General features: G+C 38.1%; 1 protein-coding gene across 1 annotated transcript in view; it reads left to right on the top strand.

The window, feature by feature from the left end:
* The window catches only part of MYO3A (myosin IIIA), a 124,114-nt gene that overhangs the window by 74,820 nt on the left and 26,400 nt on the right, over positions 1-22,894 (top strand). Inside the window, exons 18-26 of the mRNA XM_075047340.1 lie at positions 1,274-1,400; positions 2,389-2,599; positions 4,626-4,773; positions 12,120-12,273; positions 13,364-13,452; positions 15,236-15,365; positions 17,822-17,901; positions 18,535-18,612; positions 20,681-20,886. Of these exons, the coding sequence (XP_074903441.1) occupies positions 1,274-1,400; positions 2,389-2,599; positions 4,626-4,773; positions 12,120-12,273; positions 13,364-13,452; positions 15,236-15,365; positions 17,822-17,901; positions 18,535-18,612; positions 20,681-20,886 (1,223 nt within the window). The remainder of the gene's footprint in view (positions 1-1,273; positions 1,401-2,388; positions 2,600-4,625; positions 4,774-12,119; positions 12,274-13,363; positions 13,453-15,235; positions 15,366-17,821; positions 17,902-18,534; positions 18,613-20,680; positions 20,887-22,894) is intronic.

Here is a 22,894-nt window from a genome sequence, read left to right as displayed (position 1 = left end):
AAAACCTAGGTAAACTGTGTGGCAATTATCCTGAGCATAATTTTTTAGAGTGAGTTTATCTAGTAAGTCTTGCTGTCACTGTAATAATTTATTTATTAACTGCGAGATTAATTTCTGAAAGTGTTGAAAACAAGATCAAGTATTCTAAAGCAATTAAGGATTTTATCTGAGTAAATGACACCTGACATGGTACTAGCAAACTATTGAATATTAGGGATAAAATGCTGTGCAATTATGAAAAGTCTGTCTATAAAATACCAATCAAATTTACAAAACTTCTTCTTATAAAACTACTATAAAACTTATAAACTGCTATTTATAAAATACACTATTACTACGTGCCTCAAAATACATAGTATCACAGATTTCTAACTTAAAACCTAGTCTGCTTTACAGGAACACCTCAGCATTTCTGAGTAGAAAATACTCAGAGATCATCAAGTACACTTATAAACGTTCACAGTTCAGATGAAAATTCACAGTTCAAATCTCAGTCAAACCTGCAATGAAAGCATTACTTAATTAATTACAAATATGATTTTATCTGTCATATATAAGTACTTTAATTTACTGTACATATCACTTCACTGTCCAGACTAATACTAGCCTTCTTCAAGGTAGAATCCCTCTTCAGAACCTACTAAATCATTTGAAATTTAAATATGTTTAACTAAAGTCCATACTAAAGTGCTTTGGTGAGTACACAGTTCCTAACTGACATTTGAAGGGTGAAGTGCTTTGCCAAATCAGAGATGTGAGGTCTCACTCCTCTCACAGTGAAACTTTTTCTGATGACATCAGTGGGAGCCATTGCAGACTTCTTATGTGGAGTACCTTTGTTTCTGTGGTCCAAGAAACATAGATGCAGATTTTTTATTTTTTTTTTTTTTGATCTAGGTATTACATTTTTTGACACAGTTGTGCCTGCAGGCACAGTGAAGGGTGACTATAAATAACCTCTGAATTCTTTCTATGTAAGAGGATTATGTTCACCACTTATTTTGTGCTTCCCCTACTCGATGTCAATCCTGTCCTGTTGACAAGTATGGAAGAGATATTAGGCTACAGTTTGTCTTGCCCTCTTTGGGTGACTTATACCTGAAAGACTATGCTGAGTACAGAACAGGGAATAACTGCTGAGAACAGTATTCCTAAAAGTTGTGGGCACGTGGCAGACAACAGGAAACAACACACACATGTCCCCGTCGTACAAACCAAAGTGACAAATCTATCTGGCTATTAAGTATTGCATTTTTTTTAATATACTTTTCAGGAACTTGGAAGTGTGTATAGTGTCCTGGCTGCCATTTTAAATGTGGGTAACATTGAATTTTCTACAGTGGTATCTGAACATATGATTGACAAGAGCAACATTTCCAATCCAGTAGCCCTTGAGAATTGTGAGTGTTTTTTCTTGATTTAAGATCACTTTCCTTTAGTGTTTTGATAGTGAATGTATGTCTTTTATTGCAAGAGAGTTATCAATGAAAACTGTATTCACATGGAAATTTTGCAAGAATAATTAAATGCTAAAGATAGATTAATTCCAAACCCACCTGAATTCAAAGGTAAAAAGAAAAAATTTTTCATGTTCCGCACCTTATTTGACTAACCAGTTCACTGGCATTCAGGAAACATGACTAATACTGCAGATGCCTGCAAAGGAAATCTTTGAAATTTGAAGGTTATTTAAACATTTGATGGACAACCTCATTAGCACATTGGATAGTTTTTTTTCCAGTTTCCTTCTCAGATACTCATTACATGTGCCTGTTGAAACACATCTCACTAATTCTTTGGAAGGGATACCTTACATTATAGGCTGCTGGGAGGAGCGGAGGAAGGAAAGGGGCAAAATTCTCAAGAAAGGTGCTACTCTTTCTCAGTAATTACAGTTGGGGTGATAATGAAGTCTTCATGCTATCTTCTTACATGTTTTCCTGCCATAGATAGAAAAATACTGTGGAACTGGGAAAGAAGCACCCCTTTCCTGGAGGAAAAGGAGGACAGCAGTGGCTTGTATGGATGGATTATAACTGAGAGGGATATTCACACCTCACAACTTACATAGTCCAGACATAGTCATGGAGATTCCCTAGCATTTCTCCATAGACAGTTTGGAGAAATAGCCTCCTCGATAAAGCAGTTTAGAACCTAAAGGCCTCTGCTTTGAATCACTTACTCATTGACTGCAGTGGAAGCTAGGAAGGCTAGTGACTAAATTAAATACTGCCAGTTGTTTGGTGTGAACACCCTCATTAGTCATAGTTCAAGACTTTGATTTGGGCCTTATTCATAATACATCGCACTTGCAGCTTTGATTGCAAAAATGCATATTTTTCCTTTCAAAATCTGGCTCTGAGCTATACCTGTGACCAACCTTCCTAGGTGCGTCCTTGCTGTGTATTCAGGCAGATGAACTGCAAGAGGCCCTCACCTCTCACTGTGTAGTGACTCGAGGAGAAACAATTATTCGTCCCAACACTGTGGAAAAGGCCACTGATGTCAGAGATGCCATGGCCAAAGCACTCTATGGGCGCCTCTTCAGCTGGATAGTCAATCGCATCAACACTTTACTCAAACCTGACAAACATTTAAGGTAAAAGAAGCTTTTCCAGACTAAAGAGAGAACAATATCATCCACACTAAAGCTTTTAGTTTTCTCATCTACTTTTTCTCTGCTACCATTTTGTTTATGATACCACCATGTTAAAAAAAGGTTTTATCCTTTTCATAGTATGCAGTGAAAATACAGTAGATATGGATAGCATGGGTGTCTGGTGTTTTCCTGTTTGACCTTTACTCGTTTAACCCTTTGTAAATTACATACTAACTACTTTTTCCTTCATAGTTTTTCAGGCCCAACTTTTGACATTCTTCTGTTGATTACATAGGTCAAATTCTGCTCTTATTTACACTGATGCTGTTGCTTCTGTCACTGTTGTTATGAGCGTGGTTTCATATATGTGTGAGAGTAGTTTCCAAATGCATTTACTGAGGTTAATGTCCAGCCTACCTTTACAAGGTGATATTTTAAACACAGAGACAAGAAAGATATTGGGAATGAGGGTATAACACATTTTGCAAATTAATCAGAGAAGAAATGATGTGGCTTGCATTGTAGATCCTGTAGGTCAGGGCCCTCTATGGCTGATAATAGCAGTGAGAAGGGGCAAACCTATAACTACCTGAAGAGGAATATCAGTAGTAAATAGCTTTCGTTTGCAAATCTGGATTTTCTGGATTTTTTAAATTTTTTTTAAACATCAGAGGGAAGCCAAGGCTGCAATCCTAAAATTTGTCTAAACTTTCAAATATTTGGTTACAGCAGAGCAGCAATAAACAGAACTTTAATCAGTAAGTGATAAGATAAAATTCATGATAGATGGGGCAGCACTGCTAGCCTGGGTGCCTCTCTCATGTGCCTGTTACAGAGCCCTTTTCAAATTGAATACTTTTGCTGGTGATGAGGCAGAAAGTTCAACTTGAAATGTTCACTATTAAAAGAAAAAAACCCAGAAGTCTGCTTTGGTTTTGTGGTAGTAAAATAATTTGTATTTGCTATTTTTATGTAATTAGGTCTGAGAAGGAATGGGGCAGAGAAATTTCAGCAGTCTATTCACCAAAAATGTAATTTCCAGATAGATAAAATAGTCACCAAATTCAGATCAAAATCAACAAATAGCTTTGATCCCTCCACAGTGAAACGCTTCCATTTTTGAGATGGACTTTACAAAGAGGTTCAAGTGCTATTCATGAGTATCTTGAGGCTGTTTATTCATATCCAATTTCCTAAATTTTTATGAAAAAAAAAATTGGTTACAGATAGCCCGTCAAAGGGGTTTTATAGATGGAATGATTTATTTTTTTAATTTAGCTAGGAAAAGACACTAATGTCAACTTCAGTTTGATATAAAATTATATCCTCTTAATTTTTTGTTTCAGCAAATAAATACAAATATTAGAGCTTTTTTCCGGTTGCAGAAATAACCACTTATCTCTCAAAATACCTTAGCTAAAATTTCAAACTGAAATTTTTACTAGTAGTACTTCTCTGGAACTTAATTGGTAATTTAAATTCATACCATGCTCCAGTACTTAAAGTAGTTATTTAGATGTATAAAAAGTCTAGCTATTCATTCTTTTGACTTTCATATTAAAATAAGCAGTTTTAATTGTTGTCAATAAATAATATGAAGAAATAATATTTAATGACAGCAATCTTAAATTTCAAGATGCTGGTGAGTAAAGCCTGTTTTATTACAAGAGAAATAAAAAGAACTGCATGTTGTTTCTGTACTGTGGTCAACTTTTTACAATAGAATAATAACTAGCAAATGTTAGTTTAAAAACAAAATTGTAATCCTCTATACGCTTATCGATTGACTCGGTCATTATGTGATTCAGTGTATCTGGTCTGCAAATAGTCATCTTTGAATTGATGTGCATTTATTGTATTTCAAACAAATATTGATTGTTATTTTAAGAGATATCTGGTTTAGCGAATATTATCCTATTTAACTGGCATACAGATTTGGCCCATTATTTTGTTTTGTGAAATAATAATTAAGCTAGTCAGTGTAAACTAAAGATACAACAATAGAAAGTTTATTTAATCTTTGCAGTGGAAACGATGATGGTTTGAACATTGGAATTCTTGATATCTTTGGCTTTGAGAATTTCAAAAAAAATTCTTTTGAACAACTCTGTATCAACATTGCCAATGAACAAATTCAGTTCTACTTCAATCAACATGTTTTTGCCTGGGAACAGGTATGTGTTCAATATTTTGATAAAGCTTTAATATTGCTGAACATATAAAACCTTGTCTCAAGAAAACTACATTGTTCCTTCCCCATAATAGGTTGTAAATTGCAGATTATAACAAATGTTTCCTGAGTATGTATTCTGTGAAGCAGTGCTTGCTATTTGCAAGTAAAATGCCTACAAAAAACACATTAAAGTTGAAATTTACAGTATCTAAGCAACATAACACAGCGATAATCGGTTTGATGCAAATGCAATGTTGTTTTCTTGAGGAATAACATAAGTGATGTAATGTATGATTCTACAGTAAAAAAATAAATGAGTGGTAACATAATTTTTGAAGTGCAGCGTTCATAACAGCTTACTAATAAGCTTAATGAACACTGAAGTTCCATATTAAAGACTGAAAATCTTGCAATTATTTTGTTCTTATTCAGGAACTAGATCATCTAAGCTAAATAATGATGGATTTAATCTAAATAATTTGATGTAAAACAGAGAAAAGGAATAGAGTTGTAATTATAAAAGTTTATGAAATTGAAGAGGAGAGTGGAAAACCTCAAAAAAGGTGACCTCAACTTTGTAAATAATTCCATGAGAATTAAATTAACCATCTTAAAATCATTATTCAGTATTGCTATTTGAAGAAATAACATGTCCAGGAAAAAAATATATTAATCTTGCTGAAGGTAGAAATATTCCAGAATTCAGTATGAGCAGAACAGTCAACATTCAAATTTTAGGTGAAATAATACTTTCTCTGTTTTACTGAAATTATTGGGTTTTATGATACATAGATGAAAATCCTCCTGAATACTGATTTTAATTATTAGTAGAAAAAGAGTATTTTGTCAGTGTTAATCACTGCTTGTTTTAAGAATGAGACAGATACAAGTTTGGAATGTGTCTATGTATGCAGGTGTGTACTGCATGTGTCAGTCTAGAGGTGTATATATCTATGTGTAAAATGGCTTTTTTTTAATATGGATCAATGTTTTATCCTGTTTCCAGTTATTTCAGGAAATGCTGTCTTGCGGTCTTAGACCTTGTTGTTGTTTTTATAGATTTATGTGGGAGATTCTCAGTCACAAGTATTTCCTTGTCTTTAATGCCATCCAAAAGTCAGAGAGAAATTAGCCTGAAAAACTATAATTACTTAGGCATCTTCTTTCCAAAGTGCATAAATTCACACAAAAAGAGCACTTGACTAGTGCTGTTTCTAACAGCTGAAAGATGGAAATAGCACAGGCCGCAGCACCATTATTTATTCCCGTCAAATCCAGGCACTGACCAGGTCCCCTGGCCTTGCATACGTCCACTTTGCTCAAATGTTCCCTAACTTGATCCTCCCCCACTGAGGGTCAGTCTTCTTTGCTCCAGACTTCCCTTCTGGTCTCGGGGACCTGGGATTATCAGTCAAGAACAAGGCAAAGATGGCATCGAGTATCTCAGCCTTTTCCAGCTCATCCACACCTGTTAAGCAGCAGGCCCACATTTTCCCTAGTTGCCTTTTTGCTGCTGATGGACCTGCCTTGGCTTTCCTAACCCTATCCCTGTACACCCAAATATTGTCTTAATGTTCCTTCTCTTTTTTAATTAGACTTGGGTCCTGTCCAGTGTAATCTGCCTTTACTTGTTTCTAGATATCCTATTACAGAACACTTTGGCCAGACCTATACCAGTGCAGAGGTTTGTGGTGTCACAATCTAGTAGGAGTAGTTTGCTCTCCTGCACGTGCCCTACTGCAGAGAGGTCAGGGTGGTTATTTTGCCACTGAGCAAATGAGGGAAAAAATGAACTTCTGATTTGGATGACATACAGTTTACCCATTTCAATTACAGACCTTATGGAAGGGGAAGTTGATCTTTGTTTACAGAATCTCTAAGTGTGTCCATTTTACCCACTCCCACTCATTCTCTCATAGATTTCATTGACTCCCACCCACATAGAAGGCACCAGGATGTGTGTGTTCAAGTGTCTGGCCAGGATCATCTGTGAGCAACACAGAGAATAAGGGACACCAGCTAGCAAGTCTTCATCATGTCTCTTAGGTTTTGGACAGATCTTTTACACCCTTTAGCAATCATCAGTTGTTTCAGGGCAGTTCTTCGCCTCAGAAGATTATTTACTTCAGCCTCCATAATCTTTAGGGAAGGTCATTATTTGGTTTTGCTTGTTCGGAATATATACATCTTTAAGCCTACAGTCTGTTTCCTTGGTGGGCTCACAGGAAAAGAAAAGGCACATGTGACGTGCTGTAACCTTGCTGTCATCCTCCTGTTGTCAGATTTAAAGGGTGTTCCACTCTCTAGCTGTCTGCGCTGTGTTTTTATGTGAGTGAGGGCCTTCTGGTCTTGATATAAACAACACTTCCCTCAATTTTATTGCTGTGAACAAATGTTCATTCAAATCACAGGCCATACTTCTAAGACTCTTTCTTCTGGTGCTTATACACACGTTTCCATTCATATTTCATTTATACCAGTCCCAATATTCCTATTACGAGTGTCCACATCCTGCCGGTAATACCAACCAAGTAAGATGTCTACTTTAATTTACATGACACCACTACACTAGATTATATCAAACTTCATTATATTATCTTGTAGCAGTCTCCAAAGATATTACTATGGCAGTGCAGAATGAGCTACATAAAGTTTGTGCAAGTCTGGGTGTAAATCCCCCCCTTTCAGAGCCAGGAAATGACAAACATATTATTCTGCATTACAACCCAATGGCACAGGATGATTTGCAGTATGATTCATAGTCGTTACAAGACATCACTTTTTACTTATTAATAACGTGGTTGTTCCAGTTTTACATCACACAAACAGTCTTTGAGAAAGCAGGTGGCTTCAGAATCTTTTTTGTTCACCGTAAGGACTCTCCTGTGTTAACACCAGTAATGTACTTTAGTTGTAAATATAGGCCCTCCCCACAGACAAATGAGAGAAAGCTATTTGCAGGGAAATAGAAAATATAATTACAAAATTTTCTGTACATGGAAAAAAAGGAAATATTTTCAAAATCATATGACTGAAATTGTTCTTGTTAATGATACGAAGTATCACCCTTGCCCTTTGCTGATGTGTCGGCCTGACTTTACATACATGTAAGGGTTTGTGTCTTTGATACTGAAAGACAGGAGTTATGTTTAGGAGAAGGCTGATGCCAGCAGTCACCAAGACCTTTGCATTGACTTTTCATTAGCCCAAGCTGACCGTCATGCTGATGGAGCTATCCTTTTGCTGGAGACCCAGGCTAGTATCTCTCCACAGCCCTGTGCAATGCCAGACAGACATGTTGGATTGCTCTATGCTACCTCAGAAATCTCTAGCACAACACTGCATTGCACCCTGTCAATCTACCCAGGGAAGACTGCAGAATTTAATTTCTTTCACACTTCCCTCAAGAGAAGTAAAACTTATAGGTACTTTACTTAATTTCTTTCCTTGTTTTGTCCTGTTCAATTCCATACCACATGCAATTAGATTAAATTTGACATATCTAGTGGGAGGTCTTCTTTAGGAAGGCCTAAATCAGTTGATTATAGTCTAGTTCTCAATTAACCCATGTCAACCTAATAAGTCGTGATTATATAACTAGGGAAGGTGAATCATTTTTTGGCAACTTGAGCAATTAAGCCAAATAATAAATGAACTCATAAGGCTGAATTGTACTTTCAGTGTTGCAGGTGACATGGTTTTAGCATTGTCAGTGGTTTCTTTTCTGTATCTGAATCTGAAAAGTGTTCACAGTTTTGCTTTCCTCGGAAGTGTGGCCTACAAAAATATAGCCTCAGAAGTGACAGGAATAGTAGGAAGGAACAGTGATACTACCACCAAAGGCCCAGGGTGTCTGCTAGAGCAGAGTCTGTGTGCCAACTTGGAGAACTCGAGACAGAATTAAGGGAGTTTATTCTTCATTGTTGACTTAATATTCTTGCTTTTGGGCCTGAATGCATTCTCCTTTCCCTAATTTAACAGAAAGGCTGAAGTGGGGAATATAGTTTAAGATAAAGATAGTTTAGATTCCCAATAGTCAGTGGAGACAAGTAGATACATCTCTGTCTCCACTGACTGGGGAGGGAATGTGAGCTCTCAACCTAACCACTTATTTTATGTGTCTATAGTTCAGTGGAACGAATGCTGGCACAAGCTTTTTTTAGGTTAATACTAAGCAAAACACAACTTTTTCACCTTCAGTCCTGTCCTTCAAGGTGTTTCCTTTACATGTAAGGTACTGATGTGAGTTAATTCTGTTAGCTCCATGATCTGCAGGTAACATTGTCCAGCAAGACAACCTTTGCATTTCTTTCTCATTTGTGATTCTTCTGTAAAAAGTAAAAGGTATAATGTTAAATACCTAAAACATTTTGGAAAGTGGCAAGGTTACTATCAGTTGGGAGGATGCTACTTTTTACATTAAATATATGCAAAGTTTATTTTACATTCATATGACAATTTAATCTTCTACTTTAAGCTGGAGAAGGTTCGTTCTGAGTAAGTCTCCGGTGTTTCCATTTACACCAAAGCGTACTCAGCAAAATGCCATTACTTTTTTTTTCTTAAACTTGAAGACCATTTCCTAATGCATTTAATTATTCTTTTGTTACTAAGTGAAACCAGGTTGCACAAGCCAATATTACCTAGTTTTCATCACAGAAAAGATACAGTGCAATACTGAGATGAGATAGGAGCCCAAGTATTAGTGTAACTCAGTCATTCCTTTTGACATTCCATCCATAGGAATACTTTCTAGTGCATTATGCTTTCGAATTTCAATGAGCAGCTGCTATTTTAAGGAGCTTTCCTGTCATAAAACATCGTGGGGGATTACAGAATCCTGTAGCCGATTCAGCTTATTAATTCAAATAAGATCTATTTCATTACAGTTTTATGATGTGCATCGTTAAGGCTTTTATCCTTGCTGCTTATATCCTAATAATATGGTTGAAGACCAGCATTGCATAAGAAAATATAATATGGTATCTTATTTCTGAGCCATCTGTCACACTGGTGCCTGGAAGACTTGGTTATCAGCCATCATCCAGGAGCCCATGGGAAGTGATGGAGTGAACTCCTTCCATATCCTACTGGGCAGACAGCAGCCTTACCAAAACTATCAGCTCTGACACTCGTTCAGTTGTCAAGGTGCAGACACAAAAGAACAAATGGTCACATATGCTGCAGGCTTGGAGGTCAGGCCCCACGCACTGGCCGGGCAGAGAGGGGAGCAGATGTTGCTGTTAGGGTGTAGTAGTACAGCTATTACGGACCTCCTTTTAGTTTCAAGAACTCTTTTATCAGCTCTCTAAACCAGTCTCTCTCACAAGCATTTGAAATTAGAAAAAGTTAATCATTAGATAGGTTGTCTGACAGAGCTTGTTTGACAATGTCTGAGTGTCACAGAAACGCTCTTCTCTGATAGATTCATCCTGAGCAATCTCTTCCCTTTTTCCTCTTGATAAGTGTACTTTTGATAATTCTAAGCAGTAACAGCTGGTTTCATGAACGTAACATCTGTGTGTTGGTACAGCCTTCGTTAAGCTGCCCCTACTCCAGTGTTATCTTTGGGAGATAACACGGACTCATTCCTTTCCTGCCACTAGCTCCTACAGGTATATAATTAACTTCTTGCCTATATCAGTGATACATTTATTACTCTCCTGTCTTGTCCTGCTATTCAGGTCATTGATTAAAATAAAAAGCAAAACTCCACCTGTCCACTGCTCCAGGGGAGACATGAATGAAGTTAATGTTATGTGTCTGAGAGGAGGAGCCCTCATGGGGCTGCATGAGAGGTTCTTACTGCTTACACCCTTGTACAGGCATATAAACTGAGCCATAACCTAACCTTAGAGTGAAGAGTGCCCTGGGAAATTAGATCAATCTGGGTAGGGTTTAGGTATATATTCTGTGTTCTCTTTCAAATGGATCAGCAGATTTATTAATTTGGGCCTGTATTTCCAGGACAATGACACTGATTTTATTCATTTTGCTGTTTCTCTCTGGCTTAGAGATTAAGAGGTATGAAGTCTAATAACCTGTGCTTTTCCTTGTGTATGGCAGTTAAGTCCTTTTCAAAATGCTCAATATATTGCCTTCTTCACTCATTCAGGCTCAAGTGAATGACACATAAGGAGAGGTCTCTCAGGGTTAGAGGTCTTTGAACTCATTAATATTAGCCATCATTCATGTTTATGACACTCTTCTCACAATGACTTCAGGATGGCACAACTGTGATGTTAACGCCATACATTAATGCAACACTTTTATAAAGTCCTATCCTTTGGAAGAGAGATGATTTTTGAAGTAGATCAAAAGGCTTAATTATGTGTTTTCATAGTACAGCCCGTACAGGACTGAAGGCAGCCCTGGTATATATGGGAGCGCTGTGCAGTGGATGACTGCTATTGCATTACATAATGCAGGTGAAAATAATGGAGGGGTGGCAGTCCCTAGAGCATCCTTCTCTTGGTAAATTTACGGCTGTCTTCTGCCTTGCTGAAGGATTAAGGAAAGTCATTCTTGTATTCTTCAGCTATAATTTAAAATATTTTCAAGATAAAATCATTGTAACACACTGTGGATGCAGCATTTGTTACCAGGTTTTTCTCAGTCTGGTAGGAATCCAGAGATATTTTCAGTCTTCAGGAGAAAAAAAAAACACAGAAACCCCCCCATCAGCTTTTCTGTTGTTTTTTAATCTTGCTGAATACCTTTCCCTAGTTCCTTAAAACGAGTAAAAATGATGTAATGGCCAACCTGAGGCAATTTATTTAATTTTTAGAAAGTATGTACACCATTCTTTAATTATTAGAAAGTGTGTGCACCATTCTTATCTACATAAGAACTTTTCCAGGTTTTTGAGGAGGGGGATCAAACAAGTGAGGCCTCTGTAATCTGTAGTCACTTTTGTAAATCCTAGTCACTGTACATCACATAGATCTGAGCTACGAACTGGGAATGTAAAGATAGCTCTAAATGATTAAGAAATACTTTTTACATTGCAGACCAGGGAAGTAAATAGACACTGAGGTCTCCACCTGCAAACACTAGACTTTATCTTCTTCAACTGTTTCTTTAATTCTTGCATATTCCTGGAAAGTATCTTACTTTACCAAATATGCCATAGGAAGCACTTACATATCCAAAGGCAAATTAAAATATATAGCCTGACAGTGTGATAGATCCCAAATGACATTTGTTCCTGCAAAACCTTGATGTCTTTAGCCCCAGGACATACTTTTTCAATGTAGTTTTAATTTGTTACAACTGACAGTTTGTGAATTATTTTCCGAAGTGGTTCTATATACATAGACAAAACATGCCTTCTGTTGTCTGTTACAGAATGAATACCTATATGAAGGTGTTGATGCAAGAGTTATAGAATATGAGGACAACAGACCCCTCTTAGATATGTTCCTGCAGAAACCAATGGGTTTATTGTCCCTGCTGGATGAGGAAAGTCGATTCCCACAAGCAACAGATCAGACACTTGTAGGTAAGTGTATGGTTTATTTCACAGTTTTGCAGGATGTCTCCCTGTCAGATTTCTGTTTGGTGCGTCCAGTTTAGGCTGTATGCTAGTTATGTTTTTAGTGAGCCCACATTCCAGTGTCACAGTGTGTTTGAGGAAGGCATGCATGCAGGGATGGATGTGTCTTTGAAGTTGATAGAGGGAAAAACATTAAGAGTACAAATGAACCTAAACTGCTGATCCAGGCTTTGAATTGTCCTGCCTTCAGGAATTTTTAGCTGCAGTGCTTGAAAGATAAAGATCAAACTGAGTTAAAACTCAAGGTTCCTATGCCAGGAACACTATTTTCAAAGTTGAGTCATGTTCAGCTCTGAGATTTTTGATGAGCTGTATCTGAACAAGGATTTTTGTACTTTTTAAGGGTAACGGCTGCAAACCTGCCTCGGTGCCTTTCGGCAAATTATGCTTCCTGTTTTCTTCTACTCAGAAATTAAAACACCTAAATACGTTATAATTCAGATCCTGAATATTTCAGTGCTGCTGAGTAGTTGCAGTTAAGGTTGATTTATTTATTTCAGTGGGGTTTCTGTGCAGATAAATCCTTGTTTCATTCATTTTTGACTGTGCAAAGTGTCATGTGAGAGTTTTAACCAACAGCCAATCACAAAACCTAATAACATCCAGTAACGATGCCCATGCTAAAGCAATTATATGAGCTTGCTGTCTTTCTATCCTCATACTTTTTAGTCTACAATACAGAGGCTCTCAATCAATTGGTAAATGTTTCCTCACAATTCCCCAAGGAATCCTTAGGAAGGATTACTACCTTGTTTTGTATATGAAGATCAAAAGCTTAGAAAGGCAAACAATTTTCTGAGGTCACACAGAAAAAAATTGGTACAAAGTAAGTAACTGACACAAGACCTCCCATATTCTCTATCCAGTGCCTTTTGTTACAGGACCATTATGGTATCTTTGTCCTTAAAAACATCAGAGTCTGTTCTGTGCCTCTGCATTGTCTGAGAAGTCAGGCAATACCCTTACAGGGATACAGCTTTGGAAGACAGTTATTGCACAGTAACTCCAGTAAGATAAGCTATGTGTTTCTTTTCAGAAAAATTTGAAGATAATTTGAAATCAAAATATTTTTGGAGACCTAAAAGAGTAGATCTAACCTTTGGGATTTATCATTATGCAGGAAAGGTAAGAGACCTAATGATATTAGTTGGGGACTGTGGAATGGTAGGGCTGGAAGGAAACAGAAGAGGTCAGCTGGGTTGGTCCTCAACCTTCATCTATTCAGGCCTGGCATGGACACATTGGCAGTGCTTTACACATCAAAAGTAAATGAAAAAGTTATTTTCCCTCATAAAAAAAAGCAATAGCAGGAGTGTATTTTTCCTAAATGTCACCATGAACTGACTGTATTATAGAAGAACCAAAACAACATGAAATGTCACCATGAACTGACTGTGTTATAGAAGAACCAAAACATAACAATTATGTAATGCAACTTATTGCTCTTCCGCTTAGTTCCTCAAAGTCCTGTGCCATGCTTGTTCCCACTGCTTTGAATCAGGATCCAGCTCCATTCTTTCAACTACCACCTACACCCCATCAGCCTTACTTAGTTCTGTACTTTGTCATCAGCCAGGTAGACAGTGCAGGGCCTGCTTTCTGCTTCATTTGATGAGCAGCATCTTGCCCTCCTGTACAAGGTGACTTGCTGCACATGCCTTTCAAACTCAGGAGGAGTTTCTGACGCACTGCAGCAAGATGGCACTGGTCACCTGAACCTTGCCTTGTGAAAGCAGGAGCTCCCATCTCCTTTTGAGCTCTTTTAAAGGGTATGGAGTGGGCATTGCTGTCTCATGTAGGAAACTGTGTTGTGTCTGTGCAGTGCTGGAGCAGCTGGCAAGGAAAGAGGCAAAGTACTGCCCATCAGCTGATGGAAGATAACTTGCCCCTTGTGTAAGACAGCCAGCTACAAAAGGCCTGCAGTAACTCCTCTGAACCTCATCTCCAGCTGAATGACCCTTTACCAGCATAGCATATCTCACTGCTGAGGAGCAGAGAGCCAGCTCTCTCTGTACCAGCCACTGAAGATGGGGATTCCACCAGTGCCCCATCAGCCCTCTCCAGTGTTCAACAAGCTTTTTTGTTAGGAAGTTTCTCCTACTGTCTAACTTATGTCTCCGTTGCTGTGATGTAAGTTCATTACTCCTAGTCCTGTTTACTGTGGAACTGGAGAACAATTTCCTGTTTCTTTACAAGCCTTTTTTGTAATTTAAGACTGTTACTTGGTTGTTTTCTGAGGGTTTTTTTCTAAATTAAATATGCCAGTATCTTCTACCTTTCTTCACAGGCCAGGTTTTCTTGTGGGTCCTTTACAGCATCATTGAGATAGAGCCCTGGAGGTACAGTTTGAGTTAGGTACACCATTCCTGGAATTTTTAGAGATATTTCAATTGCCAATATGCAGTTTGTGATTTTGCAGACTTCCTCTACAATTAATACAGAGATCTCTAGGAAGAGTCTTAAGTCCCGGGTCTAGTACAGCACGATATGAATGGGACAGAAAGTTTGTACAGTCATTTGGGTAATCCTGTGTGATAGGGTTGAAATCAAGTGCATTGTTAATTGTCCCTTTACACAGGTACTGGTGTAAAGGAGGACTACAATACACTTGTCCTAGTGATAAATCCACACTGACTAAAACTAATATTAACATATCTGCATTATGGAAAATAAATCCAAGCTACTTTGGAATGATGGATTTGCTTTTAGTGATCTGCATCATAATGGTTCTCAGTATTGAGAAGTTAGAGCTTTCAGTGATCAAAAGAAATACTGTAAGCAAGAGCAAGCCTGATGGCTGAAAAACTATTTGTGTATCTTGATATATTAAAAGCCACATGCCAGAGTGCTTAAGTTTACAATTACTTTTCAAAAGCCCAGAAGATGCATAAATGCACTTTTTAAACAGGTTCTATATAATGCAAGTGGATTTCTAGCCAAAAATAGAGATACTCTGCCAGCTGATATTGTGCTGCTACTGCGATCATCTGAAAACAATCTGACACGACAGTTGGTAACCCATCCTCTTACAAAAACAGGTATTGCTGTTGTGGTAATATTTTTATTGTTCTCTAGCCTTCGTGATGACCACTGTGAGGTTTCATATGACCATTTGTTGATGACATTATACACTTTGTGGCTTAACTTTCCAACCCTAGAATCTATACAGAATGGAGCCCCAGCCATCTCAAGCTGCAGGGGAGGGATTGGTCTGGTCAAGTGCCAAGGAAGTGGTAGAGGCTTCTTTCAGGGTCCTCTCTTCAGGGTAGGGGAGCAAGACAGGGAGTGGAGTGCATCCCTTTGGTTGAGGACTGAACAGAAAGGATCAGGTAAGTCACTGGCCTTTTTTGGACAGGGCATATATAAATTGCCTGTTTTGTCTCAGTGCAATTTTTCTCTAAAGTAGCAGAGAACCAAGGCTGGGGCTCCTAACATCTGCTGCAAAGAGTGAGGAGACAATCCTCTGTTTCCCTCATCTTTTAGTCCTTTACAATAGGTAATTGGTGGGGTCCTAGTAGTGAGCCCTTCCTCAGGGACTTCATAAGTTGGGGTAAAGAAATATGACTGGCTCTACAGAAATTACTCCTAAGTTGCACCTTAGTTGAACCAGGTCCTTGCACAGTGTCCTACCTGCTGTTTTAGGATGATGGGTAAGTCTCCCTACAATCAGTTTGCTATCGTGTTGTATTACTCCTTGTGTGATGGCATTGATGCCATACAGTAAGTACTTTACAACATTACTTTCTTGTACAACTACATGGGAGATGTACTTGTAGTAGAACAGAAAAGCTAAATAGGAAGGGCCTAATGGAAGTTTCTCTAAAGTGTTATCATAGCTTACAGAAACTGAGGTTTTGGCAAGGTTCTTATTCTTCACAAAGGGAGCTTTGCTGGTGGAATGCAAAATTTGGTCTTGAAGGTCTATTTTAAGTCAGTTTTCTGGGGAAAACACTGAGCTCAATGTCCTTGCCTGAACTTTTTCACTTGTTGATATCTGCTAAGATGCTAAACTATAATTTCTGTAGAGCCAAAGTCAGTGCCCAAATGGTCTCAAGAATGGATCCCAAGTCTTATGTAAAGTTTTGCAAGATAACTCTGAAGGTTGTTTTAGTCGTCTTGTTAAATATTATGAAACACTGTGTGTAGTCTTTTGAAACTGACCCAAACCATCCAGCTATAGCCAACTAAAAGTTAGATTTCTGATCTAAGTTATTCATCTAGAACAGTGGAAGTGTAGAGGTTTACCCAGAGTCCAACCCATCTTGCCTATCATCTCAGGTGTTTCTCTTAGGATGACATAAATCTCCTCTGAAGGTGCCTCTCTCCACTGAGTACTGGGGTGATCCTGTAGACACCTCGCTTTCAGATAGCTAAAGTTAGGTGTGAGTAATTGTCTCTCTTTCCTTCCCACTCTGTGATATTCAGCTAAGCACAAGGGAAGTTTAGTATTTGATATCATCACATAATATATGACGCATTAGCTTGGCATGCTGTGTATTTGCAGCAGTTTATCCAGCTCTTGTCCACCTCTTACTGATAGTAGCTAAGCACAGAGAGATTACAGGCTCTCCCAGTGGAAAGTGAGATTCCAGAGGTATTATGTTATTAGCAGAAGCAATGGCAGCATGCAGCAATGGTTGGGGTTTATCAACATAGCATGACATGATGGAAAGCTCAGCAAAATTTTCATTATTCCTTTAGAAGACCACTGTCTGTGTAAACCTCTCCAATGTGCCTAGTCCTTCAAGTCATCATAATAAAGGTATTACTTGATTGAGAATTCCAAGGTTAGAGTCTTAAGACTAGGTCTATGCTAGTAAACCAAACAGGGCCACTGAACGGTAGCTCAAGCACTCCCACAGGATTGCCCATTCTGATTAATTGTTAGCATGCCTCCCTGGGACAGTTTTGGACCATGTCAGCTAGCAGTCTCCCAGATACCCGGCACACTTCAAGAGAAAGCACAGGCCAGTGATGGTTTCCAACAAGCTCCGTGGAAAGATAACATCTTATTTTTACCAGGAGGTTAAAAGAGTAGTGAAGTGTAGAGTTTAGCTGTATAGATTTGAGTCATGCCATGTCACTTGCCCTCAGGGCCAGAGAAGGGTGCTAGCACCTTTTTTTTTTTTTGACTAATATATATGTAGCCTTAGAACTAGAATAGTACAATAACATCCTTAGGGTAAAACCACATGGATGCTCTAAGATGTATCTTTCTTACCTTCTGCAGCAGTCTGTTTATTTTTTTTGCTCTAGTAGGTGGCATAAGTGCTGAAGGAGGAAAATTCAGCCCATGTTCCATCTTCATGCAACTTCTTCAGAGCTTGTTCCATCCCAAGGGTGAAAGGGGAAATGAGGACATACTCCGAAAACGTCAATGACCTTTATAATTATATGGTTACACTGGGGGCATGAATAAGGTGGTTCAGCATAGTTTTTAGTTTAGACGAGATGGAAGCATTTTGGTAGGTTGCTTTCTTTCATCTTCCCATAGGTAACCTGGCACATACTAAAAGCAAAACTACAATCAGTTACCAAATGTGGACCCCCCAGAAATCAATCAGTCATACAAAGGTAAGAAGACTGATTCTGTGATTCTGCATTGAACCCTAATTTAAACTAGAAAGGCAATACTATTATTGGTACTAAAAGTAAGCAAGTAACCCCTTCCTTGGTTTTTCTCCCTCTCCTATTTTCTTTTCTGTTTAGCTGGATATCTTTGTGTTGTGCAATTCATATTCCTTCCGTGAGGTAAAAACCTAACATTTCCCTTCTTTCTGGCTATAGTTTTGTAACAACTTCAGGGGAAAAAAAAATATTGTTTCCTAGCTATATTGTAGCAAAAAGAGAAATTAAAATATTGGTGTGGAGTATAGTCAAGTTCCTTAGAGAACTACCAAAATAACAGTGATGATGAAATAACAGACAGGACCTCAGACATTGTCAGGTTATTTGTGGCAATTATTTAGATGCTGCATTATCAAATTGTGTCCTCTGTGTGTGAACGTTTGTGTATTGTGTAGCAAAGTAATGTAACGTACTTGTGTAACTGATTTGTGCTAGTGATCATGCTGTAACTTTTTCTGTTTAGAATACATTTTTTTAAATTAATTATGTTCTCTGAGGGGTGCTTTGTTGTGGAGTTGGAAAGGGCACTACAGGCTCAACAGAGATAAAAAGTGTCATTTTCTTTCTTCATCTTTATAGAATGAAGCAGGAGATACCGGACATCATCCAAGAGAGACAACCAGCATGAAAACACAGACAGTCGCTTCTTATTTTAGAGTAAGATATCAGATCTTTCAATAAATTTTTCTAGAGTAGAATGAATATTTATTCTTTCACCTTTTGAAATGCACCTGTTAACTTAGAGTCAACAGTGGTCCATTTAGAGTTTGTGAACTGCACATATGATGCAGCGGTCTGTGCAGTACAAAGATCTAGAGGAGATTGTGATGTTTCATCTTTAATTGTACTTGATTACACAGCCACGTTTCTGTCATGATGATGTATGATGATCAATATTGATTTTTCACTTGCTTGTTTTTCCACGAAGGGAGATAAAGGGAGGTTGGACATTAGTGGTGTAGCATTTCTTTAAGAGTTTAAGAAGCAAGAGGGCAAAGTTAATTTGAAGCATGAGCTCCAGAGAAAGATCTTGATGGTAATTGCTCAGAGGCTGTCCTGAGTCCACCCTTGTGGCTCCTTCAGCAGTGCTCTTGACCTTCCCAAGCACTGGCTGTGCTGCAAGTCCTGCAATAGAAAATAGCTGTGAAGAGCATTCTTTCCTCCAAAGTGGTGCACAGAGTTGGTTCACTTGGGCTCAGCTCTGAATTTCCAACTCTTATTTAGTCATCTCTCCCAGCAAAAACATAAAGATGGTAGAGGTGATCTACCCTTAAGACCCTTAAGAGTTCATTTATGTCTATGACAGAGAATAGTAAGGAGCAAGATCACTGTTTATTAGATAAAATTGCACAGCTTTGTGGACTGCAAAGGATAATTTCAGCCTAGGTATCATGGTGGTCCAAAGCTGCATGGTGTTTTAAAGTTCCAGATGGAAAAATTTATTTAATCTCATTCAAACCTAATGTCTGTGATTCAGTGCATTACCAGCACATCTAGCATCAGAGGCTGCAAATGAGTTAATTATATTTACACTTTTCTGTTACTATTTTCTGTAGTGGAAATCCCTGCTCCAATCATGCTAGCTAATGCTCTTAAATGAAGATTCAGCTTCAGCCCCACTGGTTTACTCATATGCAGAAATCTATGGGTGACTGAGAAAAGCATCTGCCACCTCAGACTGAGTGGAAAAAAACCCTATCCATTAGCCTGTCATACTTGTTTGTCTTCGATTGGCACACTAGTGATGAAGCTAATTAAGCACTTTGCTGCATGGTGCAGCATCTATCCAGAATGGAATTGCACATTTTAATAGGAAACATATGGTTTTTGACGTCCTACACTAGTTTCATGTATCCAACCTACTGCTGAACTGCATTACCTCCTGGCTGCCTCTTTCTGTCGAGTCAGGTTGAATCTTGAGGAATGAGCCTCTTCATTTGTGTTTTAATAAGATCCTCCCATGAAGTAATTTTACTAAACACCAGTCAAGCTTCTTTACAGCCTGGTTCACCTCAGTTGGCATGGGGAGCTACAAACTGCATCCCCTCTGCTAGCCTGGTACCCTGGTGAGGTGGGAAAAGTGCAACTTTGCAATTGTGATTTTGTGTACTTCTATTTTTGCCCTACTCAAAAGTTTCCTCTTGGCAGGGCATCTATAGTATCACCATCAGCCTATACAACGAACAGGACATGCTAGATCAGAGCAGTTTAAGCAGCCCCTCTTCTGGGGTAGCCTCTGTTTCCTCCAGTCTAAAGAAGGGATGGCAATATTTACTGGCTTGCTGCTCTTCCACTTCCCATCTATAGATGGATGATTTACTGTCTGGGTGAATAAGGATCTTCAAATAGGTGACAACAGGAGAAAGAAAAAGTGGGCTGTAATTACCTAACAAGGCTCCAGGAGAAGCAAATAAGTGTAAGGAGAGTTTCTACAATATGTTAGACATTATGGCAGTTTGTGAGAATTTTCTGGGTGGAATTTGGTACATCCATTTGGAATCAGCGTTTCTCTAAAGTAGTATATGCTAGTAACTTAGATATCTTATCAAAGCTAGTATTGTTGTTGGGTCATTTACTTCATCTCCCATTAAAGTGCCAGCTTACTGAAATGTAATTGGGTTTGGACACGATTCTGATCATATGAAATAAAATTTCAGCTACATGTGGACCTATATACAAGTTTTATAAATAACCTGGTGGCAGATATCTTGTTACTTTCTTGCAGTATTCTCTGATGGATTTGTTATCCAAAATGGTCGTCGGCCAGCCTCATTTTGTTAGGTGCATCAAGCCAAACAACGACCGGCAGGCAAACAAGTTTGATAAAGAAAAAGTGTTGGTTCAGCTGCGTTACACAGGAATTCTGGAGACAGCAAGAATTCGAAGACAGGGTTATTCACACCGTATACTGTTCGCTAACTTCATAAAACGGTAACATTGATGTGAAGAAGCTCTTTTCCCTCCTATCATTGCTGCCCAGTGTTTGCTAAACAGTGTCTTTGGCATGGTCTTTAAAGAAAAAATACAAAGACATTTCCTGTGGCAAAGAAGATTATAGACTGGATGACAACGAGTAGTTCAGGCACAAGATTAGTCACCTTTTTTGGATTGGTAGGGGAAGATGATGCATCTCAGGATAATTGTTTCAGGCTCCCTGCGCATTTGGGTAAAAATTATCTTGCGTATAATCTGCAAGTTTTCTTCAAAGACCCGAGATTTAGAAATGTATTGCTTCAAATTAAAGCTGAGAATTTGGAGCATAGCATCCAAGGAGCACCACAGTTTCTTTAGCTCCTGATGTTCAAGCAAGCATCTGCTTGTACAGGGTGAATGATAATTTGGTATTGCTAATCTAGGGCTGAGAAATTAATTAAGTGCACAGTTTTGTTTAAAATATAATTTCTAAGTATTATTCACTTGTTAAAAAGAAGAGTAATGAACTTACTATGATTTTGTAATGCCTTTAATTATCTCTTCTTCCTCCATGCCAAAAAATTAATCCTGAGCATTTAATCTGTAGTTCTCTCTTACAAATAAAGACACTGAGTATTTGCCTCAATCAGAACTGAGATTTGTGGAATGGAGATCAAAACTGGGAAGAAGCAAGCAACACCCATTCAGACAGAAGCACTTAAAAGTAATAGTGCACTAGAAACAGAGAGCTAGCAGCAGAGTGCTGCAGGTGCATGAGGAGAGAGAGGAAGGACAAAGTGATGTTTTTATAGCACTGTTTCTGGAAAGATAATCCCGGAACTATTACTGTTTCGGAGGAGTGCAGCATCTCTGCACCAAGTTATCACTGCACCAAGATGTGCTGTGGCTTTTGGTCACTGCTTTTTATTCAAAATTTTACTATTCAGGTAAAGGAGAAGAAAGCAGTATATAACATGGTAGGTCTCCAGAGACTGCACCCCTGATTGCAGTGAGGCTATGATCCTCAGACAAAAGGGGATTTTTATTAAGTATCTGTCATCTCCTTGTCTTTTTTTTTTTTTCTTTTTCAGTCATTGAGAGTTACAGGTAGACCTGGGGTAATGGCAAAATTATTTTGTTCAAATAAAAATAAGCCAATTTATTGTGTAGTAAAAAGAAAATAAAAAGGAGTTGCAGGAATTGGTGATAATGCAGGAATCAACATTACCGCTTTTTTGTTATTCCATGAGGAAATTGTCACTGTTATTTAAAGCTAGTGCAACCCAAGCTTTGTGTATAAAGGCTGAATAACAAGAAAAAAGCAGAATGTACTGTCAGGAAGCACACATAATTAATGTAATTTTCCTGAATTAAAAAAAACAAGATAGGTATGATTCATTTGTTATGGAGCACTTTGGAGAGTCCTGGAACACACAAGAACTTTCCTACCCAGCAGCTGAGCTGGTACATTACAGGTAGTTTTTATGCATGAGCATCCTGACCTCTTTTCCTAGTCAGAATTAATTCTGAGTAATGAGTTTGCCAGATTAAATGCTTACATATGATATGTCATAATGGCACATATATGTTCCAGAAGTATCTGCAAAGCTGAATCCAAGGAGGTAACAAGAGCTGGGATGTATCTCACATCATGTTAACTATCTCAAAGATAGATGGCCTAGCACATGAGAGAAGATACGAAATTTTCATGACATTTCTAGATATGAAAGAAGCTAATTTAGGCAGAGAACCTTTAAAAATATTTTTATTTTGCCACTGAAATTACTTTCACAGAATGCAGAGAGACAGAGCAGCAAAGAACTGATGCACAATTCTGCTTGGGTTGCACACTTTTTAAAAGCCTTCTGGTGTTGATACAGAATTAAACAACCCTCCAGGGTGTGCAATATGTCACTCACCCACTTTTGATTGAGTTTCTCAGTACTGCATATAAATCACAGCAATCTTTCGTATGCTGTTTTGTTTTTTTCAGTGCTATGTTTTATTTCATGCAACTATTTTTATT

Source organism: Buteo buteo, chromosome 2 (genome assembly GCF_964188355.1).
Source record: "Buteo buteo chromosome 2, bButBut1.hap1.1, whole genome shotgun sequence".
NCBI lineage: Eukaryota > Metazoa > Chordata > Aves > Accipitriformes > Accipitridae > Buteo > Buteo buteo.
The sequence above is the reverse complement of the archived record's forward strand: the minus strand, read 5'-3'. Positions and strand labels throughout refer to the sequence as shown.